The 18,391-nt window shown below is 40.5% G+C and overlaps 1 protein-coding gene and 1 long non-coding RNA gene across 3 annotated transcripts; one reads left to right on the top strand and one right to left on the bottom strand.

Moving 5' to 3' along the window:
* Positions 1-4,191: 4,191 nt before the first annotated feature.
* EI24 (EI24, autophagy associated transmembrane protein) lies at positions 4,192-15,918 on the top strand. Of its 2 annotated transcripts, none has more exons than XM_011367124.2 (11): positions 4,192-4,387; positions 6,198-6,308; positions 9,082-9,227; positions 9,807-9,867; positions 10,700-10,766; positions 11,289-11,413; positions 11,725-11,844; positions 12,380-12,491; positions 13,361-13,472; positions 13,885-13,959; positions 14,893-15,918. In XM_011367124.2, the coding sequence occupies exons 2-11, from the start codon at positions 6,267-6,269 to the stop codon at positions 15,053-15,055; spliced, it is 1,023 nt and encodes a 340-aa protein (XP_011365426.1). In that variant the 5' UTR covers positions 4,192-4,387; positions 6,198-6,266; the 3' UTR covers positions 15,056-15,918. The 2 variants fall into 2 exon arrangements, with proteins under 2 accessions (XP_011365426.1, XP_011365427.1); XM_011367125.2 differs by lacking the exon at positions 4,192-4,387 and adding an exon at positions 7,135-7,192.
* LOC111744232 lies at positions 15,515-18,264 on the bottom strand. Its single transcript, XR_002782055.1, has 2 exons — positions 18,022-18,264; positions 15,515-15,585 (listed from the first exon to the last, which is right to left on the bottom strand). It is a non-coding gene; the product is annotated as an uncharacterized LOC111744232 (long non-coding RNA).
* Between the last annotated feature and the right edge of the window lie 127 nt (positions 18,265-18,391).

The following is an 18,391-nucleotide window of genomic DNA, read 5'->3' as shown; positions in this document are numbered from 1 at the left end:
GAAAGGGGTGTGTGCAGAGGGGGCAGAGGGAGGCAGAGGGAATGCCATATGAAGATCCAGAAGAAAGAGTGATGGTATGTTTTAGAAATTGTGACTAAAACGGAGTACAGAGAAGCATATGGTAAAAGAGGTATGCAGGCACAGATTCCCAGAGCCCTTACAAACCATAATAAAGATAAAGAGTTTAGACTTTATTCTGATGGGAATAGGGGCCACTGAAGGGTTTTAGGCAAAGAGAATAATCAGATTTCCATTTTCTAAAGCTCTATCTGTCTACTCTGTGGGTAATGGATTAGAGGTGGCTGACTGAAGCAGGGAGACTTTTGCAATAATTTAGGTGAGAGGTGATAGTGGTGTTGAGGAGGAAAAATTATCCTCTACCTTTTAAGGTTCTTTTGGTTGGACTAATCAACTTAACACAAGACAGATTCACAGGAAATAAAAACAAATTAAAGTTTAATAACATACACACCTCCTACATACCCAGAGACCCAGGTACACTGAGTAACTCACCAAATGCCAGAAGCCATCACCTTAAATACCACCTTCAGCTAAAAACAAAAGATGTTGGGGGTGGGGAGTCAGTTATAGAAGGTTACCAGCAACAGCACAGTAAACGGGTAAGATTGTTACACAGATTTAAGTGCAAGCCTTCTCCATTGATAATGAAAACAGGCCTGATACAGTGAGGGAGACACCCTTACATATGGAGATTTCCTGATCTTTACGTGGCTGGCTCCTCTGCATTTAGATCTCAACACAAAGCCCCTCAAACGCACCTTCCCTTCCTACCATTCAAATAGCCAATGGCAGCTACCTGCCATCTGTCCTCTATAACATTCTCATGTTTTATCTTTTTCATTACTTATTACTGTCATTTTATTTTATCCTATCCTATCCTATCCTATCCTGTCCTATCCTACCTATTTACTTGAATGTAAATAGGTTCAAGCAGACATCTTGTCTGTCTTGCTTATCATTAACCCCTATTATTTGAAAAGAGTGGCAAATCGAAGGCACCAAATAAATAGGAAGTTTCTCTCCTCCCATTTCTGCTAATCTAAGTTCCAGCCATAATGAAAAACTTACAGTGCTCTAGACATGAAAGGTAGCTATGCCTGTGCTGTTCCCTTTGTGTAGAATCCCCTCCCCATCTGTTCTTCTTTTTGCTGACTCCTCATTGTCTCTCAGGACTTTGTTTTTATCACATTGCGTTACCTTGTCCATTTTTCACACTGAAGAGAAGCAAGTTAAGGGCAACCCTCAGGTTGAATGAATCAGAATATGTGTTTAGCAAGGTCTCCAGCTGATTTGTTTTCCCATTAAGATTTGAGGAGCAATACTTTAGTGTGATGATACAAGCATAAATTTAAAGGGGTAGCCTCATAGTGATCCATAAGGGAAGGCAGGTATGGTAAAGAAAGGGGCATGGCACTGGGAATCTGAAAAACCTGATAGAAATTTTTTATCAGTTACAACACTTAAATGGTTGTGAAATAATAAATATGAAAGCCTTGGTACATAGTAGATGCTTAAGAAATCATAGAATCTCTCCCTTGAAAGATTCCAAGGCTAGAAACTAGGGTATATCTGGCCTCTAGATCGGGTATTGTCATGGAACCATAGAGTTAGAAGGGACCTTCATATAGATACTATTTATTTTATCAGCTTTGTGTTATAGATATAGAAACTAAGGCTCATAGTTAGACTGGAGATCAAGTTTTCTGAGCTCAGTGCTCTGCCTCAGCTTCTTCATTTGTAAAATTAAGAAAATAATACCCTCACTTACTTGTCTCCCAGGTGGCCTCTAATCTTACACAAGTATTCAAGAACTCTTTAAAAATGCAAGGTAAAAAAAATGCAAGGTAAAATTATTATTGTTTGTTAATTCTAGATTGTGATATGCATGTTGGAATTTGTAAGAGTTTCTTCCATCAAGCAAGTTGGAATAGGCTCATAGCTACTAAATTGTTCTAAATTCACACTTTTAAGAAAGAATAGTTTGGAACAATTGCTACTATTGTAATTACAAATTACAATAATCAGCTTATCATTAAACCACTTAAATGTCTTTATAATAATATATCTAAACCTCAGCAGATAAATTTATTTTACACTTGATCTTAACCAAAAGGCTGAGAAGCAATGGACTGTTTATTTTAATAATATAAAATTCCAAAAGAAATAAAAATATTTTCTATATAGTTCCTTATATTTAAGTTAAAGAGATTTACTCATATGAGACAAAAGGAAAATTTAGGGATGTCCCCTCTTTGTAACGACCTTAGTGATAGAATAAATATATTTATGAGAAAAGGAAACTTAAGTGGATATTCCTAAATCTGTTCTCAGTGAAAATGAGGTTACGACTCACAGCTGAAACAAAGAAAAAAGGTTCCCCGCACCCTTATATAATTGGCCCTTTACTTCAGGGTTTCTACTATTCTAAACGTTTCGTTCCCTTCTATCTTGCTAGTTTAACTTCCAGCATCTTCTTCCTTAAAGAGAAGGTAAGGTTCAGGATGCTCGGGGTAAGGGGTTTGTTTGTTTTGGAATGAGGCTGGAAGTTGGGCCAAGGAGACAGGTCAACAACCGCTCAGCCCACTGAACTGGAAGAGTCTGGAGGCCTGGGTATTTGTTCTGCTACTGACCTCGAGTAAGTCATTTGATATCTGGGCTTTGGGTTCCCTCCCGAATGGAAGGTTGCATTAAGTTTCTTCTAGTTGTAAAAAATCTGATTCTGTAGGTGGCCCTAGCACTAGCAGCTCTAAGCACAGCTAGAGAGGAAGGAAAATAGGAATTGGAAAGAAAACAAATGGGGAATGAGATATATGAAGTTGGGAATGGAAAAAAAGGTTAGAAGTGGGGCTTGACGGTTTGATGCCAAGAAATTGCCATCCCCAGGGTAGAAGTTGTCTAGTGGGAATGGAGATGAAAAGCTTTATTTCTATTTACTTTTACTTTTTTAGATCAACCATCACTTTGTGGTCAGAGTACACACCTAATGCAGCTGAATGGCAGAACAGCTTGTCCTATTGATGCAAGACAGGGCAAATTTCTCTGAGTTGGGGGAGACTAAGTCCTGCACTGAGAAAGGTTCTTTGGCAGAGAGTGTAGAAGGAATTCAACACAAATGCCAAAGTTAGGGTCAAAAGGAAAGTTTATTAAAAAACAAATAATAAATATGAAAGCCCTGGTACATATAAAAATAATAAATATGAAAAAGCAAAGACTAGAAAAAGCAAAGACAAAAACCCATGACAGGAGTGTCAGGGGATCCAGTCTGTCATTCTTTAGTTCCTGTGAGTTAAAGACTTTGTTTACCCATTTCCTTTGATACTAGGCATACTGTGAGAAAGGGGAAAGGGAAGAGTGTGTAGCGTGAAAAGGTAAGAATATGTAGTGTAAAAGGGCGGCTGGTAGTTCCCAGCTCTTAAACCATAGGTTCCCTATGGTTTTAGCCATAGGGATTGAAATTTTATTTTGTCTAGGGCAGCCAAAGACTTTCCTGTTCCGCCTTTCATAGGTGTGGGAAATAAATTGTTAGCAATCCCAGTAGAAATCTTTGTTCTGCAGGTGTCCTGGCCTGGCTGCAGAGCTGATTAGCATATTGTAGTCTTGAACGGTAGTTTAATTCTTTTGCCGCCTTCCTACATTACTATTCTTAAACCTTTTGAATTAAGCTTGACTTAAATCTTTGGTTACAGAAAATTAACCAAATGAAACAAGGTGACCTCTGTATATTATTGCTCTCCTGTTGTCAGGTTTCGTAGGATTTCATAAGGACAAGCAACACTGCAAAAGCAAATGGAAGAGAGCAAAGAACAGGATGACTGTTCGGGAAGGACCAGATTAGGGATGCAGTCAGGTAAACCCGGGCGTCCCCAGACGCCTCACCCGACAGGGGAGGCCCAGGTAGACCCATTCCATTGCCTAAGCTGTGTCAGCCCCCGTCGTCCCCCGCCTTCGCCCTGGGCGGCTCCATTAAGGATTCAACCGACTTTCCAGCGGCCCTATGCATCCCAGGAATTCCCAATGCCGGCGCAGTACAAGCTATCTCCTGCGCCGCTGCAGCACCGCCTCCTTAATCCGGGAAGATCCATCGCCGACCGACTTCCCACCGCCCCGTGCGCTCCGGGCATGCCCAGTGTGGGCGCATCTTGACCCCGCCCCCTCCGCCGCAGCGGCCCCGCCCCCTCCGCCCTGGGCGGCTGGGCTCGGCGCCCGCCGACTTCCCACCGCCCCGCGCGGCCGGTGTCTACCTAGTGCGGGCGCAGCGGCCTCGGCCCTGGGAGCGCCCAGGCGGCAGTCCTCGGTCCGGCGCGGAGGAGCCGAGCGGCCTGCGGTGGGGCCGGGCTGGGCCGGAGCCAGGCGGCGGAGCTGCCGGGTAGGTTCAGGCTCGGCGGAGCCAGGCCACTGGCGCGCTGCAGGGCCCTGGGAGTAAGGGGTGTATGGTAGGGCGATGAGGGCCAGCAGGGCCCGAGCACAGGGTCTTGTGGTTGCGGGAATGGCTCCAGGAGGGACCCCCGGCCGGAATGTGCGGGCAGGAGCTGGCCCAGGTCGCAGCCTGGGGAGAATGCCCAGGTGCGTTGCGGCTGTCCTTAGCCTACGTGGGACCGAGGTGAAAAGTGAGCAGCTCCGCGCCTTGTGCCCAGCTTTGGTTGCGGAGGGAGTCCATGGTTTTCAGTCAGAATTGCCGAGGACCTATAGAGAGAAGCGTCCAAGGCACCTGGAGCCAATCCGCGAGCCGGTGAGAGTGAGAATGCTCGCCTTTCCACTCCTTCGAGTGGATCTGGCCGCTTTCTGTTTTCCAGACTTGAGTTTCAAGGCTTAGAAATGAAAGTGCAGGGCTGTGCCTCCGTAGATGCCTGAGAAGTTCTAATGACTGTGAGGCATTTAGTGGCCAGGTGTATTTCCAGAGGTAAGAGACATTTTGTCCGTGAGATGCTCGGGGTAAACAACAATCCTCTTTGCGAAGCTGGAGTAAAAAGTCCAACTGAGGGTTAGAACACCAGAGTTTTCGAGTTCCCGGTAGCCTTTCATTTGCTGTAGTCTTGGGTAAGCCATTTAATTTCGGAGACTCGGTTCCTCCATCTGCAAAATGATGTGAACCAGACTAATCTTATTTCCTTCTAGCTCAGTTGGAGGGTTCTCCCTGCGTTATTCAGTCTATGTGGTCTCAAATCGTGGCAGATTACTTTTCTCCAAGTCTCAGCTTTTTGTCAAACCGGCAATTCACCAGATATTCCTGTAGGAAGGCTGCTAGGATCTTCATGTGAAATTGAAATGACTTGTCCTTCAAAGGCCACCGTTGGTACATGCCACTTGGTACATGCAGAGCCAGGTGTTAATGGCCATGGTTCAGATAACACAGCTGTTCTACTGGACTAGGACTGACATATTTCAGAATCTGTCAGTGCCCTGTGAGAAATCCAGAATAAATGATTGGCTTCCTTAAACTCCCAAGTTAGCTCGTTCTGTAGTGGGATTATGTTTATGGAGAAGTTAAGTTTTTATTTTCATGTTTATTGCACTTTATACTAAAAAAAAAAACCTACAAAGATTTTAATATTCTTAATTTATAGAAGAGGAGAGTAGCTGATTAAGAGTGAATTCATGATAGTCTCTACAAGCTAGGGTCTTGTGTATCATCATTGAGCATGTTATTATACACTTGGTACTGAGTTAGCTATCACTCTGAGCTGGCTTTTTGTTTGTTTTTAAGTGGGAGTATTAACAGAAGTTTCTTACCCTAGAAACTGGTCTACTTGAGGTGAGTACATCTGTGTAGGATTTGACCTAAGGAGCAGATGGTTCATATGGTGTGTAGGTTGCCTTTCTCCTGCTATATTCCTTTTCTTTCAGTTCTGGGTGACAGTAGCCCAGTTGGGTCAGTAAGGTACAGTTTGGTAAGATGGTTGTAGGTCAGGGAAAGTATACTTATATTTTGAAATTTGAGGTTTTAACAAGCAGCCTATGAAATTCAGTCATTTTGATTTGTTTCAAATTGAGAATACCCTAGATTGGTTTAATCACGTTTGAGAACTTTAGAATCCCAAGTTCTAGTATGTAAGGGCTAAAATCTACTCACTCCTATTAGAAACATATGTGGAAAATAGCATCATGTAGAAATTCACATGAAATTACTTATCTTTAAGATAAATATTTTATCCCTATTATGCTCCATCTGTTTTCAGGTCCTTCATGATGAAAGATTTTGAGACGCTTCTCCCTCCTCTGTAGTTGGTAGTTTGGGTGGTGAAGAGATGGCTGACAGTGTCAAAACCTTTCTCCAGGACCTTGGCAGGGTGAGTACATCAAGCCATCTCTTGACCCTTTTCCTGCGGGAATTGACTATGAAATCCTTTAAGTGTTTTGGAGTTTATATCCTATTTGTTGGGTCCTTCACATACATGTGTTTCTTTGTTTTTTTAAAAAAGTAAAGTCACATACAGGTTTTTATTCTAATCCACACTGCTCAAGAGATACGTATTACCCTACATCTTGCAGAAGCTTGGTAAACCTGTCTGTCTAGTGAGTGTCTCTGGTATTAGAACTCTAGTCAACTTGGCTCCAGAGACCTTTTTTTTTTTTTTAAACTTAATTTTTGAATAACTTTAGACCTACAGAAAAGTTACAAGGTAGTACAGAGTTCCCCTGTATCCTTTACCAGGTTCTGCTATTATTAACATCTTCTGTAACCATGATACATTGATCAAAAACTAAGCAATGAACATTGGTACATTAGTGTTAACCTGAACTACTTCATTTAGATTTATTTAGAGAACCTTCTGCTCGCCCCCATTCTACAAGGTGCAGATGATGATGCTCTAGGAAAGTGTCCCAAAAGATCTGTTTAGGACCTAGTTACCCAAATTTCCAATAGTATAAAATCCTGTTATAGTGAATGTCTAAGGTCTGATGACCTAGTTGTAGCCCCTGTAGCTATAGTCCCAGAGCAGGAGAAAAGCCAGTTCTGATTGGGGGTGGGGGGGAGGGAGAGGGGAGGTATTCCTCAATGGGAATGTTTAAAAGTTTATTATCTTAGAGTTAAAGGGGAATTGAAAGAGATTCTTAGAAAGGCCACAGAGACTTCATGCAATGTGATCTACTTTTAATACCTTTACTTTCTAGCCATTCCTGTGTGATATAATTTCAACTCTGGATCAGTTCTACAATGTACACTTTACAGGTTTGTCTGCCCCACTAGACTGTAAATGTCTCAGAGGTAGGGATTCCTGTCATCATTCTAGCACATGTTAGGCCCTTAGCCATTTGAACTTAACTATCAAATATTTAAACTATTTGTAGGAGATTGAGAAGTTAAAAGCAAAATAAGACTAAAAATTACTCAGGTAAAAGATCAAGTGCACACTGTGCCAACTTATGCTCCTATTGATAGTTCATAAACTTGCTCATTTCTCTGTATCCTGGCAATTATCTCTAAAGTTTGTTTTAGTTAAGAACAATAGGTGAAATGCCACCTTTGAATCCAGTTCACTATTGCTTATGGAATGCCTTTTTGTGCTGCTGCTTAACGAAGTTGAATAGCCCAGTGCTACCACCCTACTTTGGACATAAAACTGTTGAGGCACTTACGTAAACTATAATTTTTTGTTGTTTACTTGTATACTTTTACTGCTAAGTTATGTTTCTTGAGCATTTCCGTATAGCCAGTGTTTAGCTCATTAAAGATGCTTAGTATGTGGGTGAGTGGATGAGTGAATGCAGTTCTTTGAACTGGGTGATAGGCAGTTCTAGTGTTTGTAGCAAACAGTAACCTTTCTGCTATTGGAGCTCTTCCAATATGGTTGGCAAGTGCTTCTGTCACTGTTTTTATAGACTTAAGGGCCCTCTCCTCCATCATATAGTCTTTAAGGACATTCTCCTCCAGCTACACTACCATGTTGTTTGTCTTATTGGCATGTTCTTTTCCTATAGCTTTTTCACATTTTTTTATAGTAATTATTTCTTTGAGTCTTCTTCCAACCTTGGTCCAGCCCTTGTCCTTTCTAGAGACTGATGTTTAATTTACCCTTGTATCACTAGTTTAGTACAGGATATTGGTCATACTGTAGGCATTTGATATTGGAAGAGTATAAAGGAAGGTTGTAACTTGGCTTTATAGTATTGATAAGTGTATAGGAGTTGGAAAACCACTATTTTGCAACCATTTTATTCAAGATTGGTTGGGCCAGAATTGTCAATGGATGTAAATTTAGGGGAGGGAACTTGAGCAGGGTATTTGGATGGTCTCAGAAGCGTTTGCCCACAGATTACTTATTAGTTGCAAGGGGGAAATGTGCAACTCCACAATGGAGAAGCTGGATAACACCTTGAATGAGTATGTAAAATTAACATCACCAGCAAGACAGATATCGTGTGCCTCTGAATGTAATACCTGAGAGTGTATATCATCACTTATGTAATATTCCTGTCAAAAATATATAATCTGGGTCTAATTTGAGGAAACAAACCTGAATTGAGGGACTACCACAAAACAACTGGCCTATATACTTCAAAAAGAAAGGTTAAGGAGCTGTTCCTGAGTAAAGGAGACTAAAGAGACATGACAAACTAAATACAACATGTGATTCTGAACTGAATTCTGATACTTGAGGGGTAAAAATGCAGTCAAGGGCATTATTGGGACAAATGGAGAAATTGGAATATGGACTGTAAAGTATTTCGATATTAAATTTCTTGATAACTGCCTTGTGGTTATATAAAAGAATATCATTGTTTTTAGGAAATACACAGTGAAGAATTAAAAGTAAAGAAATGTGATATAGCATCCTACTCTCAAATGATTCAGAAAAAATGTGTATATATATATGTAAATAATTATGGCAAAATATTAATCTGGTGAATCTGGAGAAAAAGGTATTAGGAAGTTCTCCATTCTTGCAACCCTTCTCCAAATTGGGAATTATTTTAAAGAAAATATCAAAGTTCTCTTAAGCCATGTAGCAAAATAAATAAAATGGTTTCCACTGTGATTTCAGTTTACCATATGTAACTTTGGAAAGTATTCTCTAATCCATAATCTTCCCTTTTTAAAGATAATACTCTTGTCTGTAGGGAATCAAAGACTCCATCTGGGGAATTTGTACCATCTCAAAGCTAGATGCTCGGATTCAGCAAAAGAGAGAGGAGCAGCGTCGAAGAAGGGCAAGTAGTGTCCTGGCTCAGAGGAGAGCCCAGAGCATAGAGAGGAAGCAAGAGAGGTAAGGAGTGGAGGCTGGTGTCAGAAATGTCTGAGCTCCCTTCCAGAAGGCGCTTTAGGAAGTGACTTATCCTTAGTGTACAATTAAGATCCTACATCGTGACTTGTAGTTTTAGTACCCCATTTTTTTGTTTTTTGTACTTTCTCCCCCAAAAATGTTATAAGTGATTTTTTTTCCTCCCATGTTAAATTAAACTAGGGTCTAGCAATAATCCTTACTCAAAAGTCATGGTATTTTTTTCTTTAAATCTGAATGGTGAGTAGAGACTCACGAAAAAATTGTTTGGATTGATTCATACTTCTAAGAGAGCCAGTGTGGAATTACCTATTGGTTGAACCTGAGACATCCTCTTTTAATCTTCTCCAGTCTGGGATTTTAGAAAATACATTTTTGTTTTAAGAAAAGCTGCTTCTTTAGAAATATTTTTAGGCTTTTCTCATTGACATTAGGAGAACACTGGAATGAAAATAAGTGCTGGAAAAGTAATACCAACAAAAGATATTAAATGGAGAGCTACTGAATGACAATATGGAAATGGCCTATATGCCTAATAAGCTAAATACATGTGGTCTTTTCCAGTGAGCCACGTATTGTTAATAGAATTTTCCAGTGCTGCGCTTGGAATGGCGGAGTATTCTGGGTAAGTTCTCTTTTCTCAAATTCCAGGCACCTTATAAGCATCTTCAGATTGTCACTATGTGGATAGTTCTCAACTGTTTTCTTTAAACTGAGACCATAGTAGCTATCACTGCTGATATGTACATAAGACCGTAAGTCAGGATTCTGTGCAATTGCAGTGATTTTATTCCCGCTCAGAACACTTACATGTAGATAAAAGGATAACCCTGAATATATACTTTTAGTATTATTATTTTTAAATGACCTATTCACAAGTTTTAATGTTATAGGTAACAATTCCTCTTGATAGTGTCTGGACTTTTTGGCTAAGAGCATCTATGGAGGATCATAGGGGAAGGACAAGTGGCCAAGGGCAAGGTTTCCCTCTCCTCTGGTCATAGCAGTCTACTAAAATTGATATGTATTGAAACCCACATTAGAAAAGGTTGCCTACAATTTACTGAGAACCAACACAGGCTTAAATGAAATCGACGTACTTTGAGGAACAGGTAGTTAAATACTTCCTTTGACTTGGAATTCAATATAATTCAGGTTTCCTTAAACATTTTGCAGATGTTTTTAGATGTTAACTTTAATAAAATATTAGTGTGTACTTAGTATATGCCTGTATTTTGTCCTGAATACTATTCAAAGTGTTCTTCTATGCCCCTAAAAGTTTTTTTATAGGCAATGTCAGGTCTGTAACCCTGAGTTGAAATATTGGGAATAGAAATAGTTCCAATTTTGGTGCCCCTTCAGGCCTTCTAATTTACTAAAGGCACCTCCATCTGGAAAATAATTACACTGAAACAGGAAGGGTTTTTAATGATTACTTTATTGCTTCTTTCCTTCAGTTCAGTCTCCTCTTGTTTTATCGAGTGTTTATTCCTGTGCTTCAGTCAGTAACTGCCCAAATTATTGGTAAGTATATATGGTGCTATCTGCCTGGAATGGAGATGGGAGGTCGTTTCCTGTGTCCTTCAGTTTATTGAACACTTCCTGTGTAACAGGAGCTTTGGATGTTTTTAACTCAAACCTCTCAACAATCCTTTGAGTGGGTATTGTTATAGATATCTTTAATGGTTGGGGAAATGAAAGTTAGTTACCAAGGTTAAACTATTAGTAAGTGGCAGAGCTGGGATTTAAACTCAGGTGGTTTCCTGTATATTGCATACTATTAATCATTGTGACATCTCAGTAACTACCAGGTAAGCAGGCTTATCTCAAGGTAAGCAGCACATATCTATGGCTACTCTGAACTGGAGTTGTGGCCAGAATTTGGTGTGTCTGTAAAGACTAAGACTATTTGAAATAGGTATATTGATGTGCTGGCAAGAAACAGATGTGTGTGGGGTCAAGGAGGGAATAGTCATAAACTAGGGGTTCGGTCTTCTGGCCTTTCATTTCTGCAGTTAAACTAAAAACTCTTTCCCTCTTTCTTAGGTGATCCATCACTACATGGAGATGTTTGGTCGTGGTTGGAATTCTTCCTCACGTCAATTTTCAGTGCTCTTTGGGTGCTCCCCCTGTTTGTGCTTAGCAAAGTTGTGAATGCCATTTGGTTTCAAGTAGGTCCCGGGCAGAATGGAGACTGGGCCCTATAGCATGATGGGTTGACTGGCAGATTTCAGCCCGTGAAGTTAGTAGCCATAGGGAGCACTTTCACAGCTTTAACTTTTCTTGATCAAGCAGCCAGTGGGTGATCTTTGTGCTCTTGTAAAGGGAATAATTATCTCAAGTCACTGGAGCATCTCATTCCCAGATGTCCAGGGGCTTTTCTCACCTGGCAGGTCTAAGGGCAGATCATTGGCCTTAACTTTGGGGTTGGATATTGAGGCCATTTAATTCCTGTTTTGGTAAGTTACTTTCTCCATTACAGGATATAGCTGATCTAGCATTTGAAGTATCAGGGAGGAAGCCTCACCCATTCCCTAGTGTCAGCAAAATCATTGCTGACATGCTCTTCAACCTTCTGCTGCAGGCTCTTTTCCTCATCCAGGTGAGTCCGGCTTGGGCATGTGGGCAGATTATAAAAAAAAAAGTTCACTAGAGGGAGCTTCACAAAGATGGGGTATTGCATTTGTACTTGGGCAGATAAGCTTTATGGGAGGTAATGTTTATACTGGGACAGATACATTTTATGGGAGGTGATGATTTTCTGTATCGTTCCAATTTTAGTACATGTGCTGCTGAAGCGAGCACAGGAGGTGGTGATTTTTATTTAAATCACTTTTTTTCAGGGGGAGGTAGATGAGGAAGAAGAAAAAAATTAAAATAATTTCTTCAATTAAAATAAATAAAAATAAACCATTTTTTTTTTCCACAGAAACTAGAAAATTTAAGTCACAAAATAAGAAACATGAATTTACGTGCACTTCCCTGCCACCCTGGCCATTTTCCACTCTCCTGCTATTCAGAAACCTGAGAAGCAACTGTGCGGCTATCTAGGCAGAGAGTGATGACCCAGAGTGGCAGGTGAATAGTGTTAGGTCTCAGAAGCTTTGGAATTAAGATTTTCCATGTTTGTTCTTCAGGGGATGTTTGTGAGTCTCTTTCCCATCCATCTTGTTGGTCAGCTGGTTAGTCTCCTGCATATGTCCCTTCTCTACTCACTATACTGCTTTGAATATCGTTGGTTCAATAAAGGTAAGTCCATCTCAAGAAACTCAGAACTTGGAGGCCCTGTTTGGAAATGCTGCTGCTAAGCAGACTTCTTAAAACTATTCAATGCTTAGGCCCTTGGCAAACCATCTTTGGCAAGAGGGAACTTATATTTGGCTTAGGGGGTTTAACCCTTAACTTTGATGCTGGAAGGTACAGCATGTAGCATTACCTTTATGGTGCTTAATGTGATGTAACTCTGAGCCATAAATGAGTATGAGTTATTCTGAATTAGAGAAATTTGATGTCAGAGAAATTTGACATCAGTACATTCAGATTTTTTTGGATATTTTAAAAGCCCTTGGCATGTTTGGGTGTATATGGTTGAAAGAGGATAATTTCCATAGCAAGGGCCCCCAACTCCCAGGCCATGGCCTGTTAGGAACTGGGCCACACAGCAGGAGGGGAGTGGCTGGCCAGGTAGAGAAGTTTCATCTGTTTTTGAAGCTGCTCCCCAGCGCCAGCATCACCACCTCAGCTCTACCTTAGATCAATCATCAGGCATTAGATTCTCATAGGAGCACTGGTCCCTGGTGCCAAAAAGGTTAGGGACCGCTGTTCTATAGAATGGTTGCCTTTTTGATATCTTGCTTTGTTTAGGACTACTCTTGACCAAGGATGCTGGTGTTGTAATTCATAATTCAGTTAGCCTGCCAGCTTTGAAATTGTGGTTATTATAAAATTTGCATAGCAGCTTTATAGGAGATTTGGGCAATTTTGAACTATATTCATTAGCTGTGTTCTAAATGGCAAACCTGTATCTAAAACCCAAACCTCAAATAATTTTTCTATCATGTTTAGTCATTTTACTAAAAGGAAATATGATTTTTAATTGTACTGGCTCCTTGTTTTAGGAATCGAAATGCACCAGCGATTGTCAAACATAGAGAGGAATTGGCCTTACTACTTTGGATTTGGTTTGCCCTTGGCTTTCCTCACAGCAATGCAGTCCTCATACATTATCAGGTAATTTGGCTGGAGGGGCTGGAAGGGAACTAGTACAAATAGTGTAGGGAGCATCTTCCGGGTACCTGGTTCTGTGCTAGGCATCCTGCATTCTTATTTGGCCATTAGAAAGTCAGTAGGATTTTTCTCTTTGACAGATAGTCATAGACATTTGTCAGTTAGCATTAACATCTAGTCTGCAGGGTCCTATATGCCATATTCTTCTATGTTGCCTCCTGGAGCAGTGTTAAATATAGACAGTCTTAGAAAAATCCTATTTTATTTTTTTGAAAGATGTGTTTGATTTATTAAGGGTTTATCAAGCCATGATATTAGCACTAGAGGCAAAGGAATTTTGCACTAAAGTCATGGCTGTTATGAAGGTGACTAATTATTTGTTCTTTTTTACTTATTTGTTTGTTTATTTTTACAGTGGCTGTCTCTTCTCTATTCTCTTTCCTTTATTCATTATCAGCGCCAATGAAGCAAAGACCCCTGGCAAAGCGTAGTAAGTATTAGCTAGTTTTAGCCAAAGTATACTAAGTATTTCTGTGTAAAGGGGATTAAGACTACAATGCCTCAATTATGTAAATAAGACTTTTTTAAAAAATAACCTTTTACATTCCAGGAAAACATTAATACAGAGTTTAATGAGAAAAAAGCACTTCTTGGATATACTCCCAAATTTTCCATATATTTGTATATATACACACATGCACAAGTGTTTCAAAAATTTATATATTTTTAAAATTTAACAATTTACTAAATAAGGCACTTGTAAACACCTGTAATTAAGCTCATTTTTGCAAGAATGGCCAATTTTTTAAAAAAGTATTGGCCATGTGATCTGGCTACATGAGTTTATTGATGATAGTAAAACAAAGTATTTTAAGATGAATCTGTAGCAGTAATACTGGCATTCCAAAAGTTTTATCACTTCCGAGAAAAGGTCAATCTCTGATCAGTTTTGGTTAAGTCAATGAGGATACACAGATACTAGGAATGTCAGATCTGTTTGGGATTTTGCATGTTCTTGCTGTTCAGCAATGCTCAGTGTGTGTCAAGAGAATTGACTTTCTCTTAAAACTGTCTTGAAAATGAAACACATACAGCATATGTCTTCAGATATAGCTTGAAGTTTGTGCCCAAAGTCAGCTATAGAAAAGTGCTTCTCGAGTCAGAATTAATCTGAAATATAACTTTATTTCTGTTAAGCTACAGTACTTCAGATGGTGGTGTCCACTGCATTCATGATAGCGACAGGACCCAGGGCATTCCTTGGTTGCTACCTATTTAATCCATGTGTGTAATATCTGTACTGCCTTGATCAAATTTCAGTCGTCTTATTTTCCCATATTTTAAATTTAATGTGGTCAAACTTAAGTTGTCAAATAATTCTGATCAACTGGGGATCTAACAAGTTTGGTCTTTTGCCCTTTAGCCTTTTCCAGTTGCGCCTCTTCTCCTTGGTGGTTTTCTTAAGCAACAGACTCTTCCACAAGACGGTCTACCTGCAGTCTGCCCTGAGTAGCTCAACTTCTGCAGAGAAGTTCCCTTCACCACATCCATCTCCTGCCAAACTGAAGGCTGCTGCAGGCCACTGAGTCATCTGCCATCCAGAGGGGATGAGTGGGATTGGGAGGAGGCTGTGCAGCTCTTTTCTTGTTCACCTCCCCCAACAGGGAAGGCAGGACCCACTCTGCCAAGGGCCCTATGCATATTCCCTTCTCTCTGAAGAATTGGGATTGTTTCTGGTGCACGGAAGGCACAATCTTCCTGATACCAATATGTGGATTTTTAACACCTGTGAGTCTGAAAGGACCACATGTTTTTCTGCAGCTCTTTTCTAGCATTTGCCAGCCCCTGTGCCTGGACTGATTTGAATACTTTTTCTCCCGGTGCCATTTACCCTCCCACTTCCTCTTCCTGCCTTCCACTACCCTTGGATGAATGGATTTTGTAATTCTAGCTATTGTATTTTGTGGACCTGTTGTTTTTGTTGTTTTTCTGTGAAGCACATATATTGGATGTGGGAGGTAAAGGAGTATCTCAGTTGTTCCTGGTCACTCCCTTTAAAATAGCCATCACTGTCTTGTTTCTTGTAACTCAGGTTAGATTTTGGTCTCTTGCTCCACTGCAAAAAAAAAAAAAAAAGCCTGAAGAAACAGGACAGGAGAAAAGACCTCATAGCCAGATCTGCTGGGTTTTGAGGAGTGATTTTTCTTCCCCTTGAAGGGGAAAAAGCTTTTTTCACTGGTACATGTAAAGTTCCCCAACTTCAGGGAGGTACCAATTTTGGACAAGTGCCACTGAAACACAGAATGCTTAGAGAACCTGAACTTTTAAAACCCTGGAGATCTGAAATTTACTGTCAGCCACTGTGGGTCTGTCTGGCATTTCAAAAGAATATTGGGTGCTGCAAATAGGAACTGAAGGGGTAAACTTATTAAACTCATTAAACTTGTGATTGGTTGCTGTTTTCCTGTCATTTTAAAGAGACTACATATGGGGTGGGGGGAAGGGGACAGATGTCAAAACACTTATATAATTTTAAAATGTCAATTAAACTTGAGCTGGTTTCCCACAAATGTTTAATGGTTGAATTTACAAATCACCACATCAAGAACCATATTCATGGAACCCAAGACTTTGTCATGGGTAAATTTGGTTGTAGTGTTTTGAGGGATTAGTTGTGAAAAATGTTCCCTGAGGAAATTTAGATTATGTAATTATGATCATATTAACATCTTGGAAAGAATTTAGGATTATTTGTTTTAAAGTCTGTATGTATATCTCTCATGTATTCATGAAGGGAGGGTTTCTTCTAGATTGCCGTGTATTGAACATTTTCATTAGGGAAGAGATTATTTTGTTGACAGAAACGTTCACTGTGCAAGACAAAAGGGTTTAAAAATCACTGCCAGGAGATGTAAACCAAGTTCAAGGTACAGCGAGTTTTCAAATAGTGGGCATCTTGGAAGTAGGCATTGTTTTCCAGCTTGTGCACAAAAAATTGTGAAAGACATGGTTTAAAATAAGATTTACTTCCCGTACTCTGTGAAATCTCTGGTCATTTGTCAATACTATTGCAGAGAACTGACAGGTTGATGTGCAGTGGTTTGAAGACCTCAGTATTTCATCAGCTGGTAACTGATCATTGATTACATTATTTAAGTTTTAAAAATTAGCTTAGTTATTTAAGTGGCCACATCTTTGCTACCTGAAATTTGTATGTGTACCAAGTAAGCTGGTGTTGGAGGGAGGTTGAGTGGATGATGGCACATGATTTTATCCTAGCTATAGAAAATGTTTAATTTAAGTGGTTGGAAGGGAGGAATCTGCAGTTTTATTAGTGCAGTTGAGAGGCCAGGCCTGTGGCATATCTACAATAGAAATGTGGTAACAAACACATGAGATAATGTACACAAAAGCAGCATAAAAGAGATAAGTAGATCAGGAGAGACCCAAAAGCTCCACGGGAAAGACATGACTCCTACAAAGCAAGCTAAAAATAGCATTATTTTAAGCAACTGATGGAACAGCAAAAACTTTATCTGAAACAACCAAGTCAAAACTTTTAGTCCGATAAATCAAGAGAAAGGATTAATCGCTATACTGAATTCAGGTATAAACTCTCAGTTTATGGTAACTATAGAAACGACCTTGCTGTCTTGACTGGTTTTACTTAGAGATGCCTTTCCCTATCAATTGGTATCAAAGAATTACCCTAAAAATATACCTACATTTTAAACTTTGTTCTTTAGTAGTACATTTTGACTTCTGAAAAAGTTGACTTAATTTTACCACCTGGACATTTGAACATATTCCCTTATAGAAGCATGTTCAAAATTTAAAAAATTAACGAGAACCCCATCTTAATGTTCTTGCAAAAGTACTTTTTTTTAACTTTAAAGAATCTTTAATTCCTCCTCCCCTTTTATTAAGGAAGAAATCCAAAATATTTTGAAGAAGCATTTACTTGAAGTTCTGCAATACTTTCAGGTTCAGCTTGAGTTTCCTGTTAATAAAATTACATTGAACACATAAAAACAAAACAAAAAAGCAGGTCTACCGGATCAAACTTCTTGGGGGTAAGCTTGATAACGTGAATTCTGAAAAATACACACGATTCTGAAAACAAGATTAAAATGGGCTTTCAATAAGTTTTGAAGGTTGTTTTCCTGCATGGAGTTGGCTGCTTCCCGGCCCTCAGGAACATTTTTGGGGCAGGGGAGAGGACAGCTTTCGCGGCCTGAGCTGGTACGGCACGGCAGCCGCAGGTGGGCTGTCCACCGCCGGGAGGAGGACGACCTCCGCGACCGCGGGTTCCTCAGCCTATCGCCCCTTTAGGCCAAGCACGCAGTCAGCCATTCAGGGACTGGAAACGAAAGGCCTCGCGAGGCTGCAGGGCTCCTGTCAGCCACGGGTTCCAGGAGCGCCGTCGTAAACGGCTCCTGAGCCAACAGTCCGAGAAGAGACGGTCTACACTAGGAAGCGTTTGCGTTTTTACTGATGACAGAAAATTCTCTCTTCTCCTTTAACCTTAGGTTAGGTAATGATTAATTTTTACCTTAGAGTAACTCAGAAGTGGACCCGAGAGGTTTGTAGTTTCGGCTGTTTCTCCGCGTAGTTTCCGCTTCTGGTCACGTGACTAGGCCTCAACGGACCGCGGTGGCACCCCGCCCACGCGACTTACTCGCAGTCCGCGGACCGACACGTCACTCCTCGGCCCTCAACCAAACTGCCTCGAGCACTATCTGGCCGCGCTCTCGCTCGCACTAGTGGGCCAATCACAGCCCGGCAGGAGCATAAAGTCCCACCTCCTGGATGCTAAGTGATTTCTGTAGTACCCACTTAAGAAGTGAGAACGCAGCTTCAGCCACGCCTCTGGATCTGACAGACAGCTCTGATACCCTATTGTTCCCCCGAAGTGTCGTGTC

This window comes from Pteropus vampyrus, unplaced genomic scaffold (genome assembly GCF_000151845.1).
Source record: "Pteropus vampyrus isolate Shadow unplaced genomic scaffold, Pvam_2.0 Scaffold130, whole genome shotgun sequence".
Lineage (NCBI taxonomy): Eukaryota > Metazoa > Chordata > Mammalia > Chiroptera > Pteropodidae > Pteropus > Pteropus vampyrus.
Note: the sequence above shows the minus strand (reverse complement) of the source record. Positions and strands in the feature narration are given on the sequence as shown.

Excerpts from the sequence above, each read along its gene's own strand:
- EI24 (XM_011367124.2), top strand. The coding sequence starts at position 6,267 with ATGGCTGACAGTGTCAAAACCTTTCTCCAGGACCTTGGCAGG. Across the intron at positions 11,414-11,724 it reads TGAATGCCATTTGGTTTCAA|GATATAGCTGATCTAGCATT; the intron begins GTAGGTCCCGGG and ends TCTCCATTACAG. Across the intron at positions 13,960-14,892 it reads AAGACCCCTGGCAAAGCGTA|CCTTTTCCAGTTGCGCCTCT; the intron begins GTAAGTATTAGC and ends TTTGCCCTTTAG.